At 37.9% G+C, this 27921-nt stretch overlaps 1 protein-coding gene across 2 annotated transcripts in view; it reads left to right on the forward strand.

The window, feature by feature from the left end:
* The window catches only part of PARP8 (poly(ADP-ribose) polymerase family member 8), a 120792-nt gene that overhangs the window by 37666 nt on the left and 55205 nt on the right, over positions 1–27921 (forward strand). For both annotated transcript variants that reach the window (XM_055699378.1, XM_005443926.4), the window contains exons 3-6: positions 15808–15845; positions 20933–21022; positions 22342–22412; positions 24848–24925. In XM_055699378.1, the coding sequence (XP_055555353.1) occupies positions 15808–15845; positions 20933–21022; positions 22342–22412; positions 24848–24925 (277 nt within the window). The remainder of the gene's footprint in view (positions 1–15807; positions 15846–20932; positions 21023–22341; positions 22413–24847; positions 24926–27921) is intronic.

The following is a 27921-nucleotide window of genomic DNA, read 5'->3' on the forward strand; positions in this document are numbered from 1 at the left end:
AAAGTGTACCCTGTCCTTTCCCCTCTATAGCCCAGCCCTCTCCTATAGGCTGGCACCTTGTTTTCAGTTCTTGCTTAAGGAAAGGAGGTTCATTTGTGCCTGTGGAGTTTAAAGAAGAGGGTGTAAAAGGAGGGGCAGACACAAACAATCTTTGACTTAGAATTCTGTTTTTCTGAGGGCGTAAGGTCCACTGAGGTCACTGCGGGGATTGCATGACCCTGAAAAGAATAGATCCCTAAATTAGTTTACATGCCTAGACCTCTAGTTGTCTCAACAAGCTGTACTCTTTTTGTTTTCCTTTTCAGATATAGGTTTAGTTTGTAGTTTCTGCTTACACAAATACTTTGATGAAAACAAATACAGCTCACTGGAAATACATTGTGTAAGTTGTTAATGCCGATGTTTGCCTACTTCATTAGGCACATTTACAGTACACTGCTGCGTTTCGGTTTCTCTCCTGATCTAATAAAGTAAATATAGTACATCAAATAAAATCAGCTTCATTTCATACTTACAGAGTAGTGGATCCAGTGTCCTGCAGGATCTCCTTTTTATTTTTAAAACAAATCAAACAAGCAAAATGCAGTTATTTCTCTGTAATTTCATTTCTTTCTAATCACCATTTTGGGAGGGAAGTGTTTTTGATGTTTGAAAGATGTACTATGCATTACACTGATATTCATGAGGTTAGAATGACATGGCAAATTCAAAGAAAGTGAGGGACAACACATTTTCTAAGAGATTGAATTTGAATTATCGTAATTTCTCATTAAAGCTAGGATTCATTAGTGAAGTATATAATACAGGAACAGTTGTCATTTGCATATTTTAATGTGGTTTGTGTTGCAGGGAATGCTTTAAAAAAAACACAGGAGAAAATCTATAAGCAGAGGATTTGTTTGTTTGTAAATTAAAGTCACCTAACTGGCTTTGTATTATTTTTCTTCCAATTTTGTGTACCAGTTTTCTATAGCTTTGCTGGATCTGCAAGCTCCATATTGGCTTTGCCACTACTGTGAAACGTATGGCAATGGTAGGATCAGTCTTTTTGTAGGACTGTGCAGGAGTCAAGCTCAGTAAAGTCTTGGATAAACGCATTGTCCCTGATTAGAAGAGGTATATACAGGTACACCTCTTTATTCCTAGTGGAATTACCTCTTGTTCCCATTGCCTCTTACACTACTTCCAGGACATATTGTTAGTAAATTTTCAAGCTTTTAAAAAATCAAACTGATTAGTGATTACTACTCATCTAATTCTATTTGTAGGCAGTTTAGCAAATATGAGGTCAGCAAAATCCCCTTGCTCTGGGAAGCAATGGCAATTGAATGGTCAACTGCTGTGACTATGTTTGGTGGAAGTTTGGTAAAAAATGTATAGCGGGTGTTCCAAAAGTAAAACTCAAAATCTTTATTGAAAATGCATAGCAGTTACCTTAATGTAAGCCCTTCTACTCTGTCATATCAAAAAGGGAAGTAGCAGGGTTCTGCAGTTTGCAGAGGAGCAAAGCTGTGTTATTGTCCGTACTAGCTGGAATGTCATTGTACATTTTCACAGTTGGATATACCTAGCTAACTGGGGCAGGTAGTAGATGGGACATTTTGATTGTATATAACTGATGACTTGAAAAGATGTAGCAAAACCTCAGTCAACTCTAAACCTTCTGTTGCAATGGAAAATACCTGTATTTCTCAGGAGTCAATCAATGTGAAAGACTCATATCCTGTGGATAACTTGGTTTTGTCATCATTGAAGAACTTGATATGAGACAGGATGGTCTTCCAGCTGGTGTCTGTGATAGAAAAGGTCTCTTGTCTACCACTGTCTGTGTGAGCTGAAACAGTTCAGTGTTATTCCTGGGTATTTGTTTCCCACCTGTAAAACAGGAGGACTACCACTGGCTTTCCGGCTAAGGCATTGCTGCAGCACTTTTGATGGTGTTTCCACATGTGCTGAGGCCCAGAAAGAATGCAAAGGAAGAGAGGCTAATTTCTGTTTCCTTCAACTCAACCAGACTTTTGCTGCTGAGTAACATGGGAGGTGAAATAGTGCCAAGTTGAGTGGTGGTGTGTTTTGGTGGATTTTTTGTTTGTTTGTTTTTTAAAAAGCTTGACATTTGTTTGCTTGTATCACTAGCTACATTCTTGTTAAATGTTAATTAAAACTGTTTGATCTGATTTTTTGCGAGCCATTTTACCTTAACTTTAGGTTAGATTTTCCTTTGAGCACTGAGGGCCCTATTCTGCAAAGTGTTAAGGAGCCTCTGCTCCTACAGCCTTCTCAGTAGGAGCTGAAAGCACAGCACGCCCCAGGACGTGGCTGGGTTTTTGTGAGGCCAGATCACACACAGTCTGCTGTAATTTAAAAGTACGGTGAAGGTTTTCAAATGTGTTTTCACTAATATGTCATGGACTCTCCCACAGTAATAATTTCTGTGCCTTAATGTATCACTGTAAGTATTTCATTAAGCAGTAAAATTTTGCTATATTTTTCAGGCCCTCTGCTGTATGTGTCCTGGTGTGAGGAGAAACTATTTTTCCTCTTAATTCCTTTGGTGCAAATAAGTGATAGGGCTTTACTCTTTCATTTCACCTCAGGCAGTAATTTCAGTTACCCACTTCTCTTGGACTTAATGATGCTATCAGATGATGGAAAGTGAGTGACCTTTCAAAATGAAGTGACCTGTAATCACCCTGCCACTAAGCTCCAGGTTTTCTGTTCTGGAGGAGCAGCCTCCGCAGTAGCCCCATAACACCTGAGAGAGCTGTGAAAGAAATGGGGTGTTTATTGATCGAAGTGCTGGCATGACTCACACCACTGATGCCTCTGATTATAAACCATTGTGAGCAGGTGAGCAGTTTTACACATCTGCTGGTAAATTTTTCAGGGGAATTTTTTTGAAATTAAAATGCAGTGTACCTACCCACTTTGGGCAGTATTACTGGAAGGTTTTTCTTTGTGAGCTTTGTCCTCTCTCAAGAAGAACCTGAGACCCCAACCCTCAAACTAAAAAAAAAAAAATATATATATCTTCCCAGGTGTTCATATTTATGTTATTTTGATTCTGTCTACTTTGAACTATCTGTAGTTCAGTTACCCAGTGCTGTGTAAGTTTTATGTGTCCTGACATGCCAGAGAAGACACGTTTGGATCTTGTTACTGGCCCAGATTTTAAGATGTATATGTCTGAATCAGATTTTTTAATCTCTATATTTAGTTTCCTCAGTACAATGGCCTCAGTACAGAGGGTGACAAGCACTTGCAGCTGCATTACTACTTCCATTGATGCTTTCTCTGCAATCTGAGGCACTGCTGGCTAAACAGTTTTTCAAGAAACTGCAAGTGCATGTGGTGTCAGTGAGACATCAAGAATGGAGGAGTCAATCTTTGGTGTTAAATGCTTTTTTCTTTCATTCTGTAGGTTGATTGGTCTTGTTTTCTTTATACTATCTCATTTTTCTTTACATTAGTCTTCATAGCTCTGTCTTTATTAAAGGCTCTGAGGAGATCTTCAGATTAAGAGCTCTGAATTAGTGAAAGATTTATAGGTTTTAATCTCACATTAGCAGAAGACTAAAGTTTTCTAGCCATGTTTACTTAATAATACTTACTAATAATACTACTTTAATAATTATTCTTAATAATGGAATGTCTGATTACAAAACTTAGGGCTTACCAGTCGTTTCCCATCTTCAGGATGCTTTCCAAATTTTGGTGATCATTTTCGTGGCTGAGTGTGCTAAACCATACAGACAAAGCAAGGAGTAAGGAAGGGGTGAAGGGAGTACATAATCCCTGACATTTTTTGATGGCAGATTTGCTGACAAGGAAGCTAAAACAAGGGTAAACTTTCACTTTTTTTTAAGTCAAGGAGAGTTTTGGTCATCAGATTTCATAGGGTCAGGATTTCATTGTTTGTTTTGAAAAGTACCAATTCTGAGTACCTTAGCATCAGTCATATTTTATGTTTCTCAAAGATACTTACATGCTGGCCTTATAAAAGGTTCTTAGGTGGCTGAATACCTTTTAAGATGCCTAAAGTTCTATAGAAATCCATGATAAAACAGACATTTTTATACCTTTGTGAGTACACTGAAGTATCTAAAATGGTGGATATGTACTGATGGGATTTTCAAGGGAATATAAACAGTTTAGGGGTCTATCTGCCATTTCTGCACAATTATTGTTGCCTAATTATTTTTGAAATCTGGACTGTAAGGCCTTATTTTTCAAAATGGCTGATGATTCCTGCTCATTTCTGGCGCAGATGTAGAGGTTCAGCACACATGAAAGGTAAATCACTGTCTAGAGAGCTTTGTAGGTAATGATAGCCTTTTGAAAATGTGTGCATTTTTTCTTGCTGGGAGGCATATAGCAATTCATTGTAACAGAGCTGGGAATAGAACTGCCTCTGCCTTTGCAAGAATACAGGGGCTTCCTAAGATAGTGCTTCATCTGATATGTAATTAGTTTTTTGAGAAGACAGGGATCTAATTAAGACTAGTGGAGGTATTTTTTAATTGTATCTTTACAAATTAAAATGGTATTAAAAATCTAACTACATGTTGGGGTAGGGTTCTAAAATTACCATTTTACATTTGTTCTACAGTTTGCTTATTATTTTCTGCAGGAATATCTGCCAGATTATATTCAGGTATGGTTGGTTGGGTATGTTGGAAGAAGGATTCGCTGGAGTCAAGAAGACGCTCAGTATGAGTTATGCATCTTGCTCAACTTTATTAGTTTCTAACACTACTTATATAGAACCGATACACATGCTATGCCTAAATGAAGGGGGTGGGGGGGTGGGGTGGGAAGTGCATATGCTTTCTGTTGCATTCTGTCACAAAGAAGAAATCAAGAGTGTGTGATATTCAGGATCAGCTAAAATCCATGAGAAGGTGGTGGAAGAGCTGTTTCAGATCTTAGTCAATGCTGCCACTTCAGATGCATTGAAAAAAATTAAAACATTGAAAACAGTGCTTGAACTGAAATTCTCTGCTACTATTATTCTGCACACAATTGAAATAGTAGTACAGGAGTATGCTTTGAATTTTTTCCATGAGTCACTTTGAGAGTCATCAATGTAATATTGAATCTACAACTTGGTTCTCCGAGCTACGAGTGAGAAAGGCAAGTAACATTTTACTCATTCATAATTCTTGACATTAGCAATGGGAAACATATTTGTTAGTAACCTTGCCAATGCAAAATTTTTCCATTAATTTACTTAAGCTCCTTTTCTGTCCTGACTTTGTGTGGATGTGATGCCTATGTGATTAGCCCTCTGTCCCTTCCCTGGGAGACTAACTATAACTGTTCAATGGGGTTCTCCATTTCTGAATTTCAGCCAAGTTACACTTTTTACTCTAATTTCACCTGAATATGGCTTGCCATTTTCCCATGGGCCATCGTGTAAATATGATATCCCATCTTCATGTTTGCACTCTGGAAAATGTGTCTCAGCAGTCATCACATTTCCTGTCACACTTGCTCATTGATTTGCCGTACTCTGTACACCTAGCTGTCTGAACTCATTTACATTTTTCTGCTTACTGGCCTGTTCTGCCCCATTGGTGATAGTTTCTTGATAATTCCTGTACTCCCCCCAGGTCACTGAAATCTTTCTAATGCTAAGGATGCCCAGGACTGAATGCTGTATTTGAAGCGTACCAGTGCCCTCAGACTGAAACTGTCATATCTGAAAAGAAAAGGGGGGAAAAAAGTAATCTCTTCTTGTTACCTCATATTGTATCTTCCATTGTATTTGCTGTTCATGAGTGTGGGCTGTTCATGACTCTGATATAGTTGCAGAGATGTTACAGCTATCCCTGTGAGGCTGCAGGGGTGAGAGTTTGTCCTGCTCTCGTGTTTCATACTGTCCCTTGCATCACTGTAATTCTTGGGTCTTTTGGGCTGAAGAGGCAAGCCCACTGGCATTGCAGCTAGCCACTGTAAGCACCTCCTTTTGTGTGCTTACACACAGAAAACAGTGTGGTTTTGACCATGTTACTCTAATGGTACAGCAGGATAAGCCAGCCCCTCAGGTTTGCAAGCAATCCTTGGAGCTATGTGGCCTAGGAGTCAGGAACAGCAATTGTCACCTGGATTAAAATATGTGCACGATACGGGTCTGTGGTGAATGATAATCTAGCAATGTTCAGAGGTGCTGGACACCGCCTGACTTGACCAGAATACTATGTGTACCTGTAAGAAATAGATAAATAACAAGCTGTAGGTATGCCAGTGGTCCTGAATTATGTGAATGCCTTATATTGGTGTGAATAAATTGTGTTGGGCAATTCCGTTGGTAATATCTTTTAAAAATCTTTCCCTACAGGATTTTCTTATATTGAATGTGTGCAAGAATATGCACTTTTACTTCAGATGACTCCTAAAAGCTATAGTTTGACATTCAAATTCTGTATTTGGAAGTTACATATTGAGTTTGTATTGATATTAATGGAAGCTGTATGTATGGAACTTACAGAAAAGAGTTTAGTCCACAAATACAGTATCTCATCTATACCAAGAAGTACTGGGGACTTTATTTGGGGGGCTGAGGGTGGGGGTGTGGGCTGGGTAGAAGGGAAAATTTTTAATTCTGTGAGATATCTCAAAGAATTGAAGGGAAAAGTATTTAAATTTTCACTTTTTCCTGAACAGCAGTGGCTGTTACACACCTCATTAGATAAACAAGCAAAATGCCATCTAATTAATGAATATGTAGAGTGGTCTAAAAAGGATGCCTATTGCCGAACACTGCATGTAAAGGAAAGGAATCATTCCATTTGTTAGGGACATGATGAAGTTAAACATTGAATGTCTCCAGAGGTTTATGTAGTTTGGTTTGTTTGGGTTTTTTTAAGGTTTGGTAAGGTGCTGGAATTATCTGCTGAAATGATTGGGTAGATCTTCCTGTCACAAGATGCTCTCTTCTGTTGTTTTGATCACTGAATTGTTCAGTTTGAAGTTTGCCTTGTTTCCCTGCCTTGGTATCATCGTTGTTTCTTTTTGTGCCCTTGTATTTTTGTTTTGAAAGATCGCAACATGGAAGCTTCATACAAGGGTTGGACAAACAGTTTCTGTTCAATTGATCTTAATTGAAAACTGAATTACTAGAATTACAGCCACAAGAGCCTCTGAACAGCTTTCCAATAAGAAGGACAAATGTAGACCAAAACCCTGGGGCTTTAAGATAACTTTTACCTGGCTCCAAAAAGACTACGTCGTGGTTGCTTGTGACAGCAATGCTCCAAAAAGAAAATAAAGAAGCTGGAGAGGAGAAAATTTCTTCTTTAAAAAACCCACAAGACAGAGACTGTAAAAAACATGTAGTAGAAGATGGGCCCAATCCTGGAAATGCAGTGCCCAAAGGCTATGATCATATATGCTTCTCTGGCTGCAGCTGAGCTGGCTCAAGAGGTTACTGTCCTGAGTTTGTTTTGCACTCTGGGTCCTGGGGAAGGCTGAAGTTGGCTGAAGAGCTAATGGGGAGGATGGAGGAAGAATTCAGACCAGTGGAATCTGTGAAGAAAGTTCACAGAAGAGAGGTTTAAGGTGTATCCATGTCGAGGGGAGGGAGCTGGACTCAGTCAGACAGGGTGACTGCAAGAAGAGGTGGCTTTTTTAGTTCTGGGTGAAATGGTCTGAATCTGCTATGGCCTGATTGTGGACAACCTAGATTTGCATGTGCAGCCATATTTTGATGTAACTCTTTCTAGAATGACACACAACACAGAATTCCCCCCCCCCCCCCCCTTATTAAATTATTATTATTATCATCATAAGTAATAACTTTAACTTTTTGAGTGTCCTCATGTTTATTGGAGTGATTAAGACTTTGGTGCATTTACTAGAAGATGCCATGACTTTTTCATCTGATGCTCTGCAAAAAGGAAGTGGTTGAGCTGTAGTCTTCTGTATCCCCTTTATGTGAATAATGTGCAAAATCAGGTGGGACTTCCTGAATAATGTTCACCATTTGATTCAGATGCACTTCGATTGCATGAAAAGACCAGTAGTGCAATTATTCTTAGTGCCAAATGCAAACATAATAACTTTGACTCTGCACCTCTGTTCCTGTAGGTTATGTCACAAAATGAAAGCAGTGCCATTTTTGGCACATTGACACTGCTCATGTCTCTTTGGAATAGCTCTAATTTGTCATCAATACATGCGCCTGGGACTTTTCATATGTCATCACACATGCATGTTCCTCAACATCCGGAGGAAAAGATTACTCAGTCACTTGTTATTCTTTGCTGGTGCACCACGGGGAATTTTGATGTATAGTGAAAGGAATGTGTGCACTAATTTCAATTCTTTGCAAGAGCCTGGCTCTGTTTAGCAGCAAAAAATAGCTGTGACTGATGCTGGGTCATCATGTACTGAATCACAAGGGATACAGAAACTCATTGAAGTAATGTCTTTCAGAAGGAGATTTAAGGTGGCCAGTGTCTGGAAACAAATTGCTGAGATGCAGACATGTATATGCAAAACATTTTAAAGGGTACTTCAAAAGCTGTTTAGAAATCCATGAAGCTAGTTTTAATCGGGAATCCAGAAAATAGTACGGATGTGAAATGGTTCACTGTCCAGTTGTATAAATAAGCTGCAGATATAAAAAAAAAAAGGGAAAAAAGTACTTGCCAAATTTCGCACCGTTTGGAATACATCTTGAAATTTTCAGCAAAGTGATTAAGTACCTGTGTCTAGAAGTACCAGGAGAGTGGTAGGGGCCAGAAGTCTTCTATTTCCTGTGCAACTTGCCTGTAATCTTCTTTGTCATGTACTGAAGACTCCCATGGACTTCAGTGGGATTTAATTCAAGTTCTAAAATCTGTATTTTAAAAGAAAATAAATTTTCATGTAGTGAGATTATTTTTGCTGCCCTTGATTAACAGTCACTTTTTTAATAGCTTTGCTAATATGTGCATGAAAACTTAGGTCTGCCTTCTCTTAATTTTCGTCTTGTTTGTGGAGGCTTCTAATTCTCTTTTCAGGCAATAATAAGGTTGTTTTTCAGTAATTGTTGTTTTATTTAATGACATCAGGTTTTATTTCACTGCTGGAAAAAAAGAAGTCCTGTGTTTCAGTAGTTATTTCACTGTGTGAAAGAGCAAAAAGTCTGTATTTATATTTTAAAAAGCCTTATGCAAACTTTTATTTTCAGAACCGTGCCATGTGTTGTGCTATCTATCATATTTCCAACTCGTGATTCTAACTACTGTTTGTATGTCCCTCTGTTTGGAGATGCATGTCACTTTGTTAGTGTTTTACACAACTGCAACTTTTTGCAGTTCCATTTATGTTTTGTCATGTTACTGGGACTGTCAAAGGTATCAGAATCAGAATTGTTTTACGTTGGAAAAGACCTTTAAGATCATGAATGAATGGAATGCAGTACTTGCTAGTTTGTGTTGTCTAATAGTATTTACTTCAGTCTTTAGTGGGATTTGCAGTGCAGTAACATGTGCATTGTATTATCATTTTATAAATACATTTTAAAAGCCTCCATATTTTTTACTAAAGGCATTGTGAATGTTAGCAATAGTTGAATACAAAATTTTCCTCATAAGAAAATTCAGAATGCTGCCACAGTTTTAGGTATATTTCTGAATATGAGCTTCAGTGGAGCAATTTCTCAGCTGATGTGTGCTGGGTGAGATGGAATCTTTCAGAAGCTCTAGAGCGGAAGAGCAAGATTATTTTTCCTGTAGTGTAATTGCATTGTTTTTTAAGAGCTCCATTGAAAGCTATCAAAGTATTTAATAGCACGGTAGTCATACATACCAAGTGATGAAATATTTTGTTAATTCACTTGTTCATAAATTGTCAGAAAACCTGACATTATCATTCACTCATGGTTGTGGCAGTTGAACACCAAAGGGGGAGTTTGCATTAAGTTCCTTTGTCCTAGCTGTAAGTAACACATCAGTAATTTTTGCTTAGTTTTTAATTGCTTTCATAGTTATTTTGTTTGTTCGGTTTTCAGCATAGAACAAAATTATTGTCTCCAGGCTGTGGATTTGGAAGGCTTGTCTGTCCATTAAGCAGAAGAGATCTTTTTGCCATAGAAAATTGCTGCTTATGGCTGCTGGGTCTCTTCTGCTGTTATTTGCATGCATGTCATCTTGCACAGATCAGAAGAAAGACTTGACATTGAAGCCTTTTGCAGTGTGTTTAACTATTAATTTTGAATTGTAGCTCTTTTCAGAGAATTTCCTAATTCAAATGAACTAAACTGCAAAAAAAAAAAAAATTTTTTTTCTTGTTAAGTATTCAGATTTTTTTGTGTAAATGGCTTAGTTTTCCAGCTGGCCAATACCTAAATGCCTCATCTTCTACCAGTTCTCAGGGTATTTTTTCAAAGGTCAGATATTTCAGGAATGCAATCTGAAAGTTTTGTTTGGATGGAAACCCACAGTACATCTTTAATGTCTACCTTGTATTTGTGATATGATTTATTGCCAAGCTCTTAGGTTTCAAACTTGATCTCAGACCAATTACTAGAAGAGAGTGGCCTATGTTCAAGGTGGAATCCTTTTGGACCAATTTTCTTTCATTTGAGGAAAAAGGCTTGTCATAAGTGACACAATATGAAGGGCCAGGCTTCAGTATCAAATGGTGGTCTTATTGAAACAGAAGAGGAAGCTAAAGGCTGTGAAAATAATAGGAATCCATTGAGGAATTTGGAAGCATTTTCAAAGAAAAGAAACAAAGGAGTGAAGATGGAAGTGGGAATATTTTCTGCAGAATTAGTGGACATTCATTAAATATTCCACTGTGGCATATAATGTGTAGCTACTGAAGATCAGTAGTAATTTTGGAGAATTGATAGTTAGGCATTGGAAAAAGAACACAAGTTGTATCTGTTCAATTGGACCTTATTCCTTCTTACTGCCTCACCTAGAGGAGAGTAAAACCATCAAGTCTATATCACACTGTGCTTCCAGAAGTATTGTACTGGTCATTAAAAAGGCCCTTTGGCCCAAAGTTTTCACCAGTATAATTTTATTTTTCTTATGAAGATTTCACTATTCTTTTCTTCAGCTCGCCACTTACTCAGAAGTTGACCCTGGCATGTAATCAATGCCATAGTAGCATTTAATCTTACATATTTGTCCAGAGTTTACTTTGCTGAGTCTTAGTATTTTTTCTTCAGGTATGAAGTTTCAGTCATCCTATTAACTTCTGGCATTACTTCATTGATGAGCTAGATCTGGGATTTTTATTTGTTGTAAACAAAAAGTAGTCTCTTCTGAATTCTGTAGCTCCAGATGCATTAAGATTAAGAAAATCCTATTTGTTGTTTTCTTATATCATGTTATAGATTGGCATTAGACTAATGTAAGATTCCACATGACAAAAAATCTTGTTTCTATTCATCAGCAAGTTTGCAAGCTACAATGTTAGCACATGGAGCTCTGGCTCTGGTAGAGACAGCTAAAACTGGAATAGAAACTTGTCCTGGTTTTGCCTGGAATAGAGTTTATTTTATTCCTAGTAGCTGGTACAGTGTTGTGTTTTGGATTTAGTCTGAGAATAATGTTAACACGCTGATGTTGTAGTTGTTGCCAAGTAGCACTTACTGTAAGTGAAGGAATTTCAGTTTCCCATGCTCTGCCAGTGAGCAGGTACACAAGAAGCCAGGAGGGAGCAGAGACAGGGCAGCTGACCCAAACTAGCCAAAGGGATGATCCATACCATGGGACATAGTGTGGGGTATATAAACTGGGGAGGTTGGCCAGGAGGAGCCAATCACTGCTCAGGGGCAGGCTGGGCATTGGTCAGCGGGTGGTGAGTGATTGTATTGTGCATCACTTCTTTTTCTTGGATTTTATTCTTCTTTTTCCTTTTCATTACTATTGCTATTGTGATCATCATCATCATCTTTTACTTTATATTAAGCTGTTCTTATCTCAACAGATGAGTTTTACCTTTCTCTGATTCTCCTCCCTATCCCACCGGGGCAGTGGGAGTGAGGAAGTGAGTGAGCGGCTGCATGGTACTTAGTTGCTGGCTGGATTTAAACCATGACAAAACTAGATCACAATTTCCACACTTAATAAGGCAGTAAGTCAGCCGTTGCCGTGGGACAGAGCTGGTTGAATTGTCATAACCATTCCATGGGCATAAATCTTAGACTCGAGCCAGATGCTTCACATTGTTCCTGCTGTGCAAAACAGCTGGAAATGCAGCTTAATGGATTTCTTTCCTAGAGAGAAACTACAGGTGGCATAGAGTTGAGATAATGTGAATTTGATGGGAAGATACACTCCAGCTCCAGCATCATTGTGGCTTTAGGATGCATGTCTGATCCACGGGTTTGTACCGTGATAGTTCATGGTACTGCAGTTCAAGACATAGGAAACAATCTTACAAATTGATTTACAGAGGTGAAGCTGGTATTTTTCCTTTATATGAATGAGTTTTGTTGCAGTAACTTTTGCTTTGCTGTCTTTCTCAGTTTTCATGGATTTCTTTCTTTGCCCTGGAGATTCAATTTTTTGGGTAATATTTTACCTGGTAGTATAATCAGTTTGGAGGCTGCACTCCTCTCTAACTAGATTTTTTTATATATATATATATATAAATTATAGCAATATCAAATGCAGGTGAATTTGCTTGTTCTGTATCAAATTGGAACTGATTAATCTGAAAAATAACAATTAAGTGGTGGGTCTCCATCTATCTGATGAATTAGTTCTCAAATGCAGAGAGACCTTTGCAAGATAGCCTTTCTGAAGGAGGAACAGTTATGCTTTAAGCACATTGCAAAAAGCTTGCAAGGAGTCCCCTGTGAGTAGAATTGTTACTAAGCTAAGGCTGTGGATCTACATGTTAATATTATTTCAAGCAAAAAGAAGTTTACATTAAAAACTCATAATCAGTGAAACATCACAGCTTGCACTAATTTCCTATATGGTGCTTTACTGTGTTAAAATTTTATTAGGCAATTTCTAATATTAAGCTTGTTCTGACTTTAAAGGTCAAGAAGCATATATACTGTAGGATGCCTTCTGCAGAGGGTCTAAGCTGAATAAAACAGAAATAACACCATCATTGAGGCTTTGTTTGTACTCAAGTGTTGAACTATGTTGATGTAACTAAAGCAATATAACTGAATGAGCAAGGATGATGGTTGGCTGGTTAGAATGTGTTTATGGGAATGGAAATAAATTATAGTGCTATAAGTTGTATTTATAGCAATGTAACTGCAACAGGGTTGTACAGAAGAACTGCATTGCCAGAAGGAAAAATTACATCCCTCACTAGAATAATCATGATGTACATCGATGAGGGGGCCAGGCCTAAATTGAGTCCAGTTGCATTTCTGCATACTCAGGCAAGGAAGCTGCTTCAGTACTGGCTTTCTTTGGCTCTAAGAAGTTTTAACACTGGGAGGCATTGAACATCTGCATCTTCATTGAAGTTAGTGGGAAAATGCTTGGGTGGCTGCAGGACAGGGGCCTCTTAAGAGACCTTTGTTAGCCTGGTATATCTTCTTTTCTGACAAATCAGGTGCACAGTCAGTAGGAAGCAGTTTATCCTGAATGCAGAAAAATGTGCCAAAGTGTGGTCCTGTGCAACACTCAGAGGCAAGCTGAGACAGAAAACCAAGTTGTGTTCTGTTCGGTAGTTTTATTTCCACCTTTTGCTTCCATAGCCTGCACATCACTAACCTAAGATGACAAGCTCAAGCAAAGTACCACTTCATTTGTCTGGGGGCTCAAACAAGCCTTATTCTCCCTGAATATGAGTTTAAATATATGTGAGAAGAATGGACTATCTAAAAGGATGTTCCCATAAGATCTTTGTCTAGTATAATACTTCACTGATACTTCTCAAAGTACACTGATCTGGGGACACTGAAGAGAAAAGGGCAGAACAGAGGTCCCAACATGTGCTGAAAATATGAATTTAGATGGAAAGAAGACAATTAGACATTCCCTTTTGGTTGGGGGGGGGGGCGGGGGGGGAGCTGGGGGGAGAGGAATGAAACTAATAATGTAAAGATTTCCAGATTAAACATACCCAGCATAATAAACTAATAGTTCTGCTGAATTGAGGGCTATACTAAAATTTGTTCAGTTCCTAAACTGCAGTTTAGGAACTGAACAAATTTAATAAAAACTACTGTTTTTTAAATAAAAAAATAATTAAAACTATTGCTTTATTTTAATTGGAAGTAATTATCCTATTTTCAGGCATTTTGTTCTTTAATCTTGCTTCACATCTCCTTTAAATACTTTCTTTGAAGTGACAGCTCAGGATCATCAGATTGCTATTTCCAGCATACTACCATAATTATGGTTTGGCAGATAGGTTTTCTATTAATGCTTTTCAGATGGACACAGTGATGGGATTTAATTCTGGCTTGACTGAGGCTATCAAGAGTTGTGTGGCTAAATCTTTTGTCAGCTGTAATAAACACTCTTTCTGCTTCAATTTATGTGAACATCTCAGCCATTGAAGAAACAGGTATCTTTGCCTCTTAGTCAAACAATACATAAAATGAATTATGCTAGAATAGATGATGTGCAAAAACAGGTGACAGAGCTGTGTGGTAATAGATTGACTTATGGAAGAAAGTGTGAGGGACCTACTTTTTCATATTGATCACCCCTACAATCATTGGATTGTGACAGTGTAGTTCATTTAATGGAAGTCCTTGAGAGAAAAAAAGAAAAAAAATCATACATAGTTTTATTTTGTACTCTATATGGAAACTATATTCATGTAATTTAGAAAGATCCACTGAAACAATTTTCAGCAATGTACAGTACACACCAAAATTTATTAAAGGACTATGCCATCCTGCCTTTGTCTGCTTAACTCTCTACAGACCTGAACACACACCATGTATTATTTAAATGTGTAAGTTGACACATACAATTTATAGAATGTAGAAGTGGAAAGAACATGAATTATACAACAGAAAGCTTTCAGCGTGCTGCAGAGTTGAATGCTTTTAATGCAAAATTAAGACACACAGTAACCTTGCAAAAATTCAGAAGGACTTGGTGGCTAGTTAGATAATCGAGCCAACCACCATGCCCATTTTTCCTGCTCTCAGCAGTGAATTTAGTGAAGATCTCACTGGGTGGTAGGGAAAGAACATGTGGGCTGGGCTGGAGGACCAGGACGGTGTGTTTGTATAACTTACTTTCTTATGAAACAGACTCAGGTAATCCATGTAGTAAAGCTACCCTTTAGTGTGACCATGTCTCTTTCAAATTTGATTTGAACTCAGTTTGGCAAAGAGGTAGAGGAATCAAATAAAATTGCCACAGCTGTTACGAATATGAGGTTCTGATGAGAGGAAGGTGCCTGAACCATTCAGAGCCTTTACTGAGACTAATAGGAAGATACAGAAGTGCCCCAGCCAGCAAGCAAGGCTTGCTACTGGGTCTTGACTCAACCCGAGAAACCAGAAGCAGGGAAAACTTCTGGGGTTTACACTTTTCCAGTTCTGTTCAAAGAGCAACTTATTTTTTTAAACCTAAGCACAGATACTGTGCAATGTTACTCTAAAGTGAATATAATGCAGTCTTGATATTCTAAGAAGGTTGAAATCGGGATGTGCCAGTTTAGCAAAATAAGTTTTCAAAATGGGCATGACACTTTTATTTTTAGCTGAGCACTTCAAAAGCAATCAGAATAGCTGTTATTTTCTGTCCTGGAAACTGTCAGGAACCTATAAAAAAACACAATACAGGAGCAGGAAAAAAATGTTATGCCAGCAGTTACTGTTGTTGTTATTAATTCTGTTGTTTGTTTGTTTGTTTTTTCTTTTTACAGTGTATCCTATTCAGTGCATGTCTCTGAGGATTACCCAGGTACAGTGCAACATTCTTGTCCATGACACACATATGCATGTTACCACAATTTGCTCTATTCAGATGAGATGATCTGAAAGGGTGTTGTTGTCTTCCAGGTGCATCCTTGTGCTAATCATTTTCCATTAGTTATTTTCACAGTCATTCCTCCTTTCCAGGCATCATTTGTCAGCTGGGTCAGGGTGAGAAAACCTGGTTCACAAGTTTACAGAGACTGGAACTTATATGATGCTTTCCATGTCTGGAGCCAACAGTGATAGGAGTGAGAAAGCGCCCAGCTCCTTTTTGGCATGGTAGATAAAGCTTGATCTTTCAAGAGGCTGGGCAGCCTGGCATGGGGCCAGCAAGCATTTCTGCATTAGACCTTAATGAGACTACCCATGTTCTTCAAGTTAAGCCTGTGGACTATGCACTGATGCTTTTTGGGGTCAGTTGAAGCCAAGAGTTTGTGTATGGGTATGTCTTTGGTAACATAAGCTTGCAAAGCTGTTGCCAGCTGCTCAGTCCTTCATCCCTTTCATACTCTGAGCTGGGTTAGCAAAAGCATTTGTATAACCATGCAGCCAATCTAGACAAGGGGAATTATTCACATGAAGAACACCAGGCAAAAGCAAAAGCTAGTTTTCAGCTGGCTTATTTCCCTGATTTCCTTCACAAAGAGACTGCACAGATACTTCAGGTGGCACAGAGGTTAGCAGAAGTAGGAGAGGAAAGTGAGGATGAGGGCAGACAGGTGCTGTGCAGGTAAAGGTTCATGGTAGTACTGTTGGATTGTACGATATTGTGTATTTCGCACTTGGGATTATTTACGTGTAAGTACCATGAATGATATGAAGCCCTCTGGCCTTTTTTGATCTTTATCTGTAACATCTCTGTAATATTTCTAAAAGAAATATTTCTTGTTTCTTTTAGAATCTCTAAAGAAGTGAGGCTTTGATCTTCTTTACTGATAAGCAGTAGACTATATTGTTCAAAACACCAGAGCGCTTGAAGCAGATACAGAGAGAAATCAGCAAGCATCAGCAATGATGCTAAATACAATGGATTATTTGAAAGAATATTAACAATCTTTATGAGAGATATTTTCTTCACTGGTAAAAACTGGAGGGAAAGCTGCTACTAATAATTTTTCAACATGCAGTAAAGGGGAGAAACTGATACTCATAAAATACACAGTCATACCACAGATAAATTGGTTTACTGATTACTTCATTGCCCTGATAATGAATGGAGGGAAAAATACCATCATAAGTTATTAACAGTTTAGTTTATTAAACATCACAAAACTTGGATCTCTGGGAAGCCTTAACTAAATGGCAGGCTGGAGCACAGACCAGCAGTTACTCCCACAGCACATGAGATCTCATCTCCTGGCAAATTCTTCTGACAGACCTCAGATTTCCCTTACAATGCTATTTGTAGCATGCCTGGATGGCCTACAAACCTGAGTGACTTTGGTTGCTTTTAAACCTAATGAATATTCTCTGCCATTACTCCCTGTATTTTAAAGGCAGAACTGTAGCTGACAGGGGGATTGGGGGATTGGTAAACCAGCCGTACATGTTTACTGAATGAAGTCTAACCCTTCAAGGCTTTGGAAGACCTGATTTCATTTATATCTCAAGCTTCTGCAGGGTGCATGTTTGCTTTGTGATGAAGAGGTGTTCAGTGTGTTAGGAGTGATAATGGCTTTTTTCCATTTTAGAGGCTTGATCATAAAATACTTGTTTTGACTTGGTAAACCTGATTCTTTGTCATCTGTCCTTATCCTAAATCTCTAACTTAACATTACTGCTGACTGTGGCTCTCTTCTTTGGCATGTACCTTAAGGGGTGTTTCAGGGACATGTCAGAGTACCATAGTGTCAAGTCTGGGTAGCTCTGTGCTGATGTCCTCCTCAACTGGAAGGTGATCTGCCAACTATTGCTGCTAGTTGATAGAGTTCAGCATGTGCTCATCAAAATAAATTTCTTGCAGGGTAAATCTTTACAGGTCAAGTCCATTAGTGCATAGCTATACCAAACTTGTGTCCTCTGGAGATCAGGAGTGTCTAATACACAGTAGATCAAATCTAGAAATGCAGGAGAAGGCTGTCAGAGTTGATCATCAGATAAATTGCTAATGCATGCATTGAAAATAGAAGAGATTAAGTTACTATACAAATTATAGTCATTGAGCCAAAAGTGATAACACCACAAGTAAATTTTAGATACTATAAGAAGAGCTTTGGGTAATGCATATACTCTAGCTGCCTTTAGAAGTGGAATGTGTGTGTGTGCGCAGCAGAAGTGTTAATGTCTGCAGCGTCACCATTTTGGCGCTGATAACAGTGTGCAGCTATTGCTGAATTGCTTCATGAAGTATCAAAAGATTACAAACAGCTGAGCATTAAATCTTACCTATGGTAACCATAATATGACATGAGAACTTTACATAATGGAAGGTGTGTGATAATTAGATAATTATGAGTGAAAGGTAAAAATATGCTCACAATGCACAGTGAGGAACTTAATAGGTATAGTGTTGAGACAGTGAAGTCTCAAAGTTGTGTATACATTGCTGAAGTTGTGAAAATATCACTGAAAATTTTAGAGGCAGGTAATAACAGTTCCAGCAAAATATCTATGTAACCATTTTCTCATAACTTTGACACAACTGGGGAAAATAACTGCTCCAGTTGTAGAATATATCAATGAGTAGACTGAAGTCCCATTAATACAAGTGGATCATGAGTCCTATGAGAACCATTACAGCAGCAAGCATTTTTCTAATGAATATGTGTTTGGAGTGTGATACGCATCGGCTGCCATAAACTTGTAGAACTGCTGTAGTCTTTTATCCCAGTGATTTGTGGGTTACACACATGTTAACAGAAACATCCTTTTCTCAGACGTTGTTAGATTGCAGGAGAGATGGAGAGAATGAGTTTGGCAGTAAGTGATTTGCTGAATCTTTCCGCTAGGTATGGGCACTAGGTCCTCCACTTAAGAGGAGAGGTGTTCCTAGGTGTGGTGTGTTAGAAACTGGATGTTGAAGAAAGCAAATGAAAACCAGCATCTTAATTTCAAGTTTCATTAGACTGATGGAAGAAAAGGAAAAAATGCTAATGGTTGCCAAATAGAAAACAAAAACTTGGCAGTGAGAATAGTACTATCCAGCTGCCAAGCAAGAATGACAATGGACATAAAAATATAATTAAAATCTACAGAACTATAATTGAACAGTCCTTTTTTCCTTATATGTATATCTCGGTAATTTTCTATTCTGTATAGAACATATTGTTTTTCCTACTCTTTCATACAGCAGTAAGTTCTAGCACATGGATTTCCTTTCTCCCATCCATATATATGGTGTTTGGTATATTTAGAGCGATATGGTGGTCTCTGCTATTCCAGCTCATTAGACTCTATAGCAATAAGTTGCATTCCCAAACCTGGGAAAGGAATGGCCCAGAGCCATCCAGCATGGTGAGGCTGACACTGAAATGAAGACAGCAAGGTGGAGCATGCAAACAGAGGCAAGGCAGGGGTCCATGAAGAGGGTGGGATGCAGCTGTCCTGGATGCATAGTTCTCAGCCTATCCTGCCCACAGACAAAGTGGGAGAAGGAGTGAATGCTAGCAGATGGCTCAAGGGACTCCATTTTATTTGCGCAATGCTGTGGCTCTGAAACACATCCCTGTGCCAAGTGCACGTAGCCAAGTGGATACAGACTGAGCTGATGGAGCAGAAAAGTGGTGTCAGCCTCCTGCAGCAGTTGCCTGCATGCAATATGTGTATGTTGAGCGGAGCACAGATCACTCAAGGTTACCTCGTGGGACAGTGCAGGAGCAGAAGCAGGCGAAGGTGTGGAATAGTGTCAGACTCAGTAGATGTGTGCGAATGTGGCAGAAAAGCCATTTCACAGGCGGAGGGCGGTGCAGCTACTAGTCTTCAAAAGCAGTGTGGCACACCTGTGCGAGAAAGGGGCAGCAGCGCTGGGGCTTCATCTTCATACAGGCTGCTAAGAACCTCTGTAATACAGAATATTACTGAATTTACTGTTTAATTAATATTAACATCTTTAACATTTCACTGGAAGCACTGTGGTCAAAGACTTTGGGATTGCAGCAGGATGCTTAAAACTACATGTGAGTTTATGCACTTTGCTGATGTGGGACTGGAGTGTTTGGAATTATGATAGATCAAGTCCTTATTTCATTTTTCTTACTTGTCTTTTTATCTGTGATTATCTTAATTGCCAACCTCTCTGCTCTAGAGCTTAAATTTCAGTTCAGCCTAGATCAGTAGAAAACAAAGTATTATTACTTTCATAGACGGTTCAGCAATTTGTGCAAAATTAACTTCTGCAGATACTACATAAAAACTTGCTGCTCCTTGTTTGTTATTACTAAATGATTGGAAAGCAAAATGAGAAGCCAAACCAAAAAAACCAACACACACCCTCCACAGCCTAATTCCTACATTTTTAAAGAAAATTTGGGACGGACTTCCCATATTCATATCCATACCTAACATTTTTGTTAAGTGAGAGGAGTGATTTTTTTTCCTGAATCAGGCATAAGAAAGGTTGTCCACTGATTAGAAGATAACTTCAGACAACCTTTACGTGACTAGGCAAAATGAGGCACAAGTATTTTGCATAAAGGGCTGTTAACACCCAGCTCTGAATGCAGCCTTCACTCTGCACAGCAGATCTAGCTTGAGTTTTAGTGTCAGGCATAGCAAAAAGCATAGAACAAGTCTTCATTTTGCAAAGGTTGGTTCAAACCTCCTTAAGCCTTGGGGGACATTTCAGAGCAGTGTTTGGTGTGATTCACAAAAGACATGACATCAAACTCCAGGAGTCTGCTTGTATAAACTTCGGGTCTGAATCTTCCATCCTTCTGGTATTTTACTTTTCATTAGTGATATCAAGAGAAAAAAAAAAAAAAAGCCACCAAAAACCATCAGAAAGATGGTAGTGCTTGGCTTCCCTAACCAACTGGGGAGTAGTTCCTTATGGTACAAGGGTGGGATGGGCAACGTGGGAAGGGGCTGACAGAGCACAACTGGACTTCACCATGTGAGGTGTTTTTCTTTTCATAGATAACACTTATGTTTCCAGTTCTGATAATGATGAAGATGTGTTAGTTACAACAGAGCCAATTCCAGTAATTTTCCAGCAAATCGCTACAGGTAATCTTATGTCCCAAGTGTTTTATCGAGTTCATATTTTGTGAGGAAAGACAAGATGTTGTCTGCAGTTAAAGGGGAGATATGTTAATGTCTGCAAATACACAGTTTGCTATTTTCTCATCATCTTGCTGTAGTAAATTGTCCTACATTTCAGAACAGAAGAAATTAAAATATTTCTTTTGGGGATCACTACAGTTGTGTAGGCAGAATGTATTTTATTTTTGTACTGTCTTGCAGTCTAAGCTAAAGCAGTTCTCCTTGAATACAGCTAGAGGTGCTTAATAATTCCCAGTTAAAAGTTTTCATGCTCACTTGCTTAAAACTTCGCCAAATTTTCATCGCTGGGGATGAAGCCATTGCCTTTGGTGAAGTATTTCAGAAAATGTCAAACAAAATGGTTTGGCTATTTCTCTAAATTAGACTATAGGAAAAAAAATGTTTTTTCCCAGTGATTTTGGGAACCTCTCATTTGAAATTATTTCCATACTTTCAAAAAGTATTTAATACGTGAAAGGATATGGTTTTCAGACATACAGGCACATTTATACAATATATAATCAAGATTTATGCATAGTGCGTAGAGGGGTTTTAGATTTTAGCAGACAACATTCCCTGATGATTTCAGGCTGCAGGAGAAACTGCATAGAGAAGTCTTAGTTCTGGCAGTTCTTCAGACAGGAACACTTATCCTCGCAGTCTTTTTATTATTATTACATTGCTTTAGGGCTTTTTTTGCATAACACAGAATTACTTTGAATTCCACTGAAAAACCAATATGATCTTCAATATCTGATCTCATTTATACCAATGTAAATCATGAAAAATTTTACTGAAGTGAGTGTGGTGGCACTCAAACAAAAACTAGCCATTATAGTTAGAACTTTAAGATAAATTGTATTTGTAAATATTTCTGTAATTTAAAAAGAAATAAACCCTTTCATTTAAAATAGAATAAAAATCTGTGTTTTATATAGAAGGTGATCTGATTTAATTTTGCTGTTGGTTTTTTAGTTTTCTTTCTTTTATAAAGTGTACAAAATTAATAAACGACACTAAAATGTGAATTACAGATTGGGAGAAACAGATCTCCCAGGTGGACCAGCTGAATTCCATTTCACATTTAAAAATACAAGTCTTCTGAAATGTAGGGGCTTCTTAATTTTAGACTGTTGTATTGTAAACTCTTTGATGCTGTTCATATCTGAAACTTTTTGTTCCTTTATTTGCTCTATTACTGCGACTAAATATTTCAAGTCTGCATATGCAAAATTAATTCACATATTTTAACAGATGTTCCCTATTTTCCCTTTTCTTTTAAGAATTAAGAAAAACCAGTGATGTCAACTATTGCTTATCCATAAAATCAAAGTTACAGAGGGAGAATGGAGAGGTATGTACTTCTTGTATGCCTATTTTGACAGAAGTTATTTTAAGAAGCAAAAGAAAATAAATTATGAATGTTTACCACATATTTCCTATCAAATGTGTGCTTACGCAGACTATACGCATTTACACATTTTAGAAGATGAGCGTAGTTCTCTAGGTTTCATACATGGATTAACTAGTGAATCACTTAGTTGGGATAGGGGTGCTCCCATCCTAGGAAATAGGGTTTTGACGTTTATTTCATTTCTTGTTCAACAGTGGTAGAGACCCTGTCTGCCCTAAAAGATACAGCTCTCCTGGAGAAGTAGATCATGGTGCCAATACCTTTTAACCTACTCTTGCACACAGGACCACATGCTATTTATTAGCTCACTGCTGCTTTGTGTGGCCTGCAGCAGCCTTACTGGAGACTCTAGACCTCTGCGTGACACTATTCACCATAAGTAGTGGCTGGAGTATTAAGGCATTCCAGTCACACTTGTATTTGTGCCGTACCTCTGGCGTGGGACCCTGACCAGTCTCACTGAGACATTAGCTGAAGAAAGAAGTGTCACTAACATGAAGTCTACAGGGATTGACAGTTTTACAGGCTCCAAGAAAGTACCAGATGGGCTCCTACCTCAAGCAAGAAATTGAGCATTGTATCAAGAATTTGGGTGCTTGACTTAAAGATTTCCTTTGGTAAAGGTGGTCGCTGAGATTCTTGATGACTGCTTTTTAGGCTCGGATCTCTATTTGATCCTGGAAAGGAGATATAAACATGGCCAGTTATGCTAATGTGTATGATTGGGGATTTTTAGTAGATTAAACCTGATCTGATATAAAAACCTGCATTGCAAATGCTTTGCTTCTGCTGCCTTGTCATTGTATTCAGTGCTCGGTAAACATCAGAAAAATTCAAGCGCAGGAAGGATTTACCCATTATAAGCCTGAGGTATATTTAGCTTCTATGGAACAGAGCTGGAGCTTTTATTTTGTTTTAAGTTGAATGAGGTACTTAAAGTACTGGGTGGAAAAAAAAAACTTTAAAAAAAATCTCTAACATTGACTGTTTCTGTTGGCTACACAGAGGTTTGGTTAGGGTAGGATGAGTTTGTTGCTATTCTGATGTGTTTCATTTCTCTTTGGTTTGCGTTGAATTTTTGTTCTGTTGAGTTCTGTTTTAACACAGACTTCCCCTTGAACTAAGGTTATATAAAACAAAGAAGACTAAAGTGACTGTGTTTCTTCCCAGTGAAGTAGAAGCAGAAATTATTTTTTTGCCTTGTTGTAGAAAGTTGCTGTGAAATTGGCTGAAATAACGATTTCTGTTCTAGGTATACACACAGTGACTAGAGCAGGAATTCAGAGGCAAGGCTAGGGAAGTGGGGTTAGAATGTCTGTAAATAGAAGTTGGTCATATTTGGGTGTATTTAACATTTATGACTGTATGAGATTTATGGGTAATTGCTATTCTTTGATTTATACATCTGATTTCAATTACGGCAGTTCTGTGGCAGGACATAAGTACAAAATAAGCAGTAAGTACATCATGTTCAGGTTGAAGTGAAGAATTATGATTTTAGCAGGCATTCTGTAGGGGATCCTTGTCATCATAGGGCCTAGAAATAACACATGAATTGTGGGAAACACGAATTAATATCTTCAAGCAATTACATAATTATAAGTAGAGGTTCCATTGGTGGGAAGCAGTATATAACACTTCAGCTCATGCTGAGTTGCAGTCTGTACCGGGATCGGTTCTATTTATTTGAGTACAATTATTCACAGAGCAGCCTATTTAAAGCAGGTTTTACTTGGGTAAGCATATTACTTTTCTAATCCTTAATTTTCAAAGTTCCAGAATAGAGCTAGTCAGAAAATTTTCACCTTTTCTGGCAACAGGCTGGAACTTCTGTTAAAAATAATAATTAAGCAGCAATGTGTCAGTTTTTCACAGAAAGGAACTTAAGAGATGCCATGCTTGGAATTGAATTATTTCCTTAAACTGTTAGAATTGATTTACCAGAATAAAGTAAATTAAAATTTTTTGTAGGTCACTGAAACACCAAATTAATTAAGTCCAGAACCTTTCTTGGTGGGTAGATTAGGGTTTTTTTTTAGCAAAATCACAGAGTGAAGTATCCCATTATAGTCTGCTGAATTACTCAGTTCCTTAAAACACCACACTGTGTCTGTGGCCCAACAAAGCATTGTTTTTCCGACACATATTCAGGGAGTTTCTCTGTACCCAGTTAGTAGGTACATCTTTTGTCTGCTATTTCACTGTTTGTAAAACAGAGCCTTAGTACTTTTCTGGGGAAATGATACTAAATGATAACCTAATAAAGGGCACTATGAGCTTATTTGTAAAATCATAATATCTTATTTATAATTAGAACTATAAATGCAAGATAAGCATATCGCTTGTATCATTGTTAACTTTCCTTTTCCGTTAAGGAGTCACGGCACAACAGCACAGTTGAAGAAGATTCTGAAGGAGATAATGATTCTGAGGAATTTTATTATGGAGGACAGGTAATGGAGGGAATTTTTGCACAGGTTTCAAGAAATTAGTGTTTGGGAGCTTCTGTTGTTCATTCCACTGTAAATTTATGAAAATTTATTAGGTTTCTTCATCACTGAATAGAATGCAATGTGTGTATATATATATATATATATATATATATAAGTGGTTTATAGCAGAAATATTGAATATGTTACACAGCATAATATTATCAAATTTTAAATAGGGTTAGTTTGTTTACATTTGCAAAGCTGTAAGAACAGAAAAAGCAAGTACTCCTCAGAAAAATTTGAAAATAGAAGCCAGTTGCTTACTTCCAGGAAATAGATACTGATTCTTTAAAGGTTGTCCCACTATTGATAAAAATGGGAAGTCAGTCTGGATCCAAATCAGTTTCCTTATGGAGAATTTCCATTTTGTAAAGTCAAGAGCACTGCAATTTAATGGTAAAAATAGATATTTCAAAATAATTTTGGTCTAGGCAATAGTCTATTCTTTTTCTGAGCTCTACAGTTAAATTCACCTTGAAAAATGCTGCATATTTTTAGATTAATGTACTGCTCTGTGTCTTTCCTTCTTGTTCCCTCAGCAGAACTAGTTATTATTACATTCTCTTATGTACTGGGAAATAAAATCTCTTCATCTCTTTTCTTTTTGCCGTGTCAATAGAGCGCTTCATGCTGCTAGTCGATGCACGTTTTTCTTATCTTTTTAGTCTTGACTATTGCCCTAAAGAAATAATTTCTCACATTATTAGAACTCTTTATTTAGGAACATTTTAATGGATTACGGTTGCTGTTTATGGAAGTTGTCATGGCCTCAGCCTTGAGGCTGAAGCTGTCCATGCCCTGGGTGCAGAGCCAGGGCTGCAGAAGCATGCCAGCAGTGCCAGCCGGTTGGGTTGGTGCAGGGAGCATGGGATGCTGATGAGCAGAACATGGCCAAGCCTCTTACCTTGCAGAGCCAAGAGCGTGGTGGGGTTTGAACACAGCACGCATGTTGATGTGCTTTAAAAAAAAAAAGCACACCGCTAAAAAGCTATTACAAGTGATACTGAAACTGGAACTGAAGGAACCTATTTTCAATGTCAGAAATAACTGACATGGGGTATTGAGTCATGTTCACTTTAGAAATGAATGCAGGAATTGCCTCCCCTCAGCTGCTGACTCCTACAGTCCTGTGGAGTGCTGGGGAGGACCGTGTACACATACTTCAGTGCAAACAGCAAGATCTTATTTTAATCTACCTGAGAGGAAAAACCTTCTGGTTTTGCCCTGTAGTGATGAGTTTTGTGTACTGGCTCCATTTTTCAACTCTGGAGAAAGGACAGTAGCCTCAAGGTGAAGGAAAAGGCTACAAACAGCTAGGAGTGCTTATTTCTTGAACCAGTGCTGATACATTTGGTAAAGGATGCCTTCCGGTGCCCAAAAGAATGACTAAATATTAACACTGTCTGTGAGATAAGAGCACAAAGAGCAGTACATCATTCTGCAAGGTGTCAAAGGGCTGTATAATAGGCAGTTTTGGTTAAAATTTAGTTGCCTTCTATTTGAAGTGCAAACGACATTATGTTGCATTGTAATTTTTTAAGGTAATACATTTAATGGAAGGAATTATAACTGGAAAAAACCCAAACAATTAGATCAGCAATAAAAATAAAATATCAGAGGATTGTGACTATCTTGTCTATAGAGTATTCAAAAAGCAGAATAAGGAGAACAAACAAACAAAAAAAGACATTATAGAAAGTATATTTAACAAGAGAGAAAAAAGGAAATGTTTAATTTTAAAATTCATAGTCAAAAAGACAAAATTCTAAAGAGGACCTGTAGAATTAAAGAAGATAAATGGGAAGTCAGGTAACGAGCAAAGTCCCTCTAGAGATAAAAAGAACAGTCCTTTTTCAGATGAAGTGATCGTTAGAGTTAAGCGAGCACCAGGTGGATTGGGAAGACAAAATAGTTGACTGTGTATGTGGGGAACAAGCAAGGCAAGCTTCTTCATTTGAGACAAGTGTGTGCAGTGCCCACAGAGATTGGGTACAAAAATTCTGAGTTTAGCAACTATAGGGAATAGATGGCAGTGTAACTGTGCAATACACTTGGGAAAGGTGAAGGTCAGGGATAATTCTTAACATTTTTAAGTGGTTACAGTTGGAAAGACAAGAGAGCAGCTGATGATGTAACAAGGACTGTGGACAATGGCAAATGACATTTCATGGGCAGTAAAAACAACATAGGACCTTTTGGTCATAAATTAAATGTTTGTATCTACTTCCTAGGCACCTATTTGTAATCCTTTCTAAGGATTTAATGGATGAATACTTTAAAATAGCTAAGTGATTCAAAAGCCTAAGTCCTATTGATTTTCAATGGGATTTAGGTTTGTAAATCATTTATCTCCTTCAAAAATGCAACCTTTTGTCATTATTTGGGACAAAATAACTGAATCAGGTCTCAGATCAAAAACAGAGACTTTCTAAACGCAGACCTTTCAGATACAGCAAAGTTATCAGATTTTTAAGCTTTTATATTCACTTTCTCTGAGATGTTTTGTTAATTCTTGCTTTGAATCTCTACTGCATTTGCAAATGAGAACAAGTGGTTGAAACAGTAATACTACTGCCTTTGGTGCTCTCTTGCCTTCTCTCTTATGCTTTAGTTACAGGACATACTTGCAAATGCTGATACACAAAACTCTGGCAGTCTCCCCTGCATACATCATCATGTCTATGGCACTATTTCAGGGGTGGAAAGTAACATAATGTGGTCTTACAATTTGCCAGAACACTGCTTTGCTTCCTCTTTGAGTTCATAACCTCTTACCATCAAAAAGTAGATTGGAGAAGGCATTGTGTTGAGCAGTCCAGTGTTCTGCATAGTGTTCTTTTTGTATGTTACTATTAATGATACATAAGAATGATTGAAAAAATGTCATTTAACCAACGAAGGTGGTGGATGCACCACAGTTGTAATTTGTGAAGGGTTGCTGTGCTCTCTTTGGAAGC

The sequence above is a fragment of the Falco cherrug genome, chromosome Z (assembly GCF_023634085.1).
Source record: "Falco cherrug isolate bFalChe1 chromosome Z, bFalChe1.pri, whole genome shotgun sequence".
NCBI classification, from domain to species: Eukaryota; Metazoa; Chordata; class Aves; order Falconiformes; family Falconidae; genus Falco; species Falco cherrug.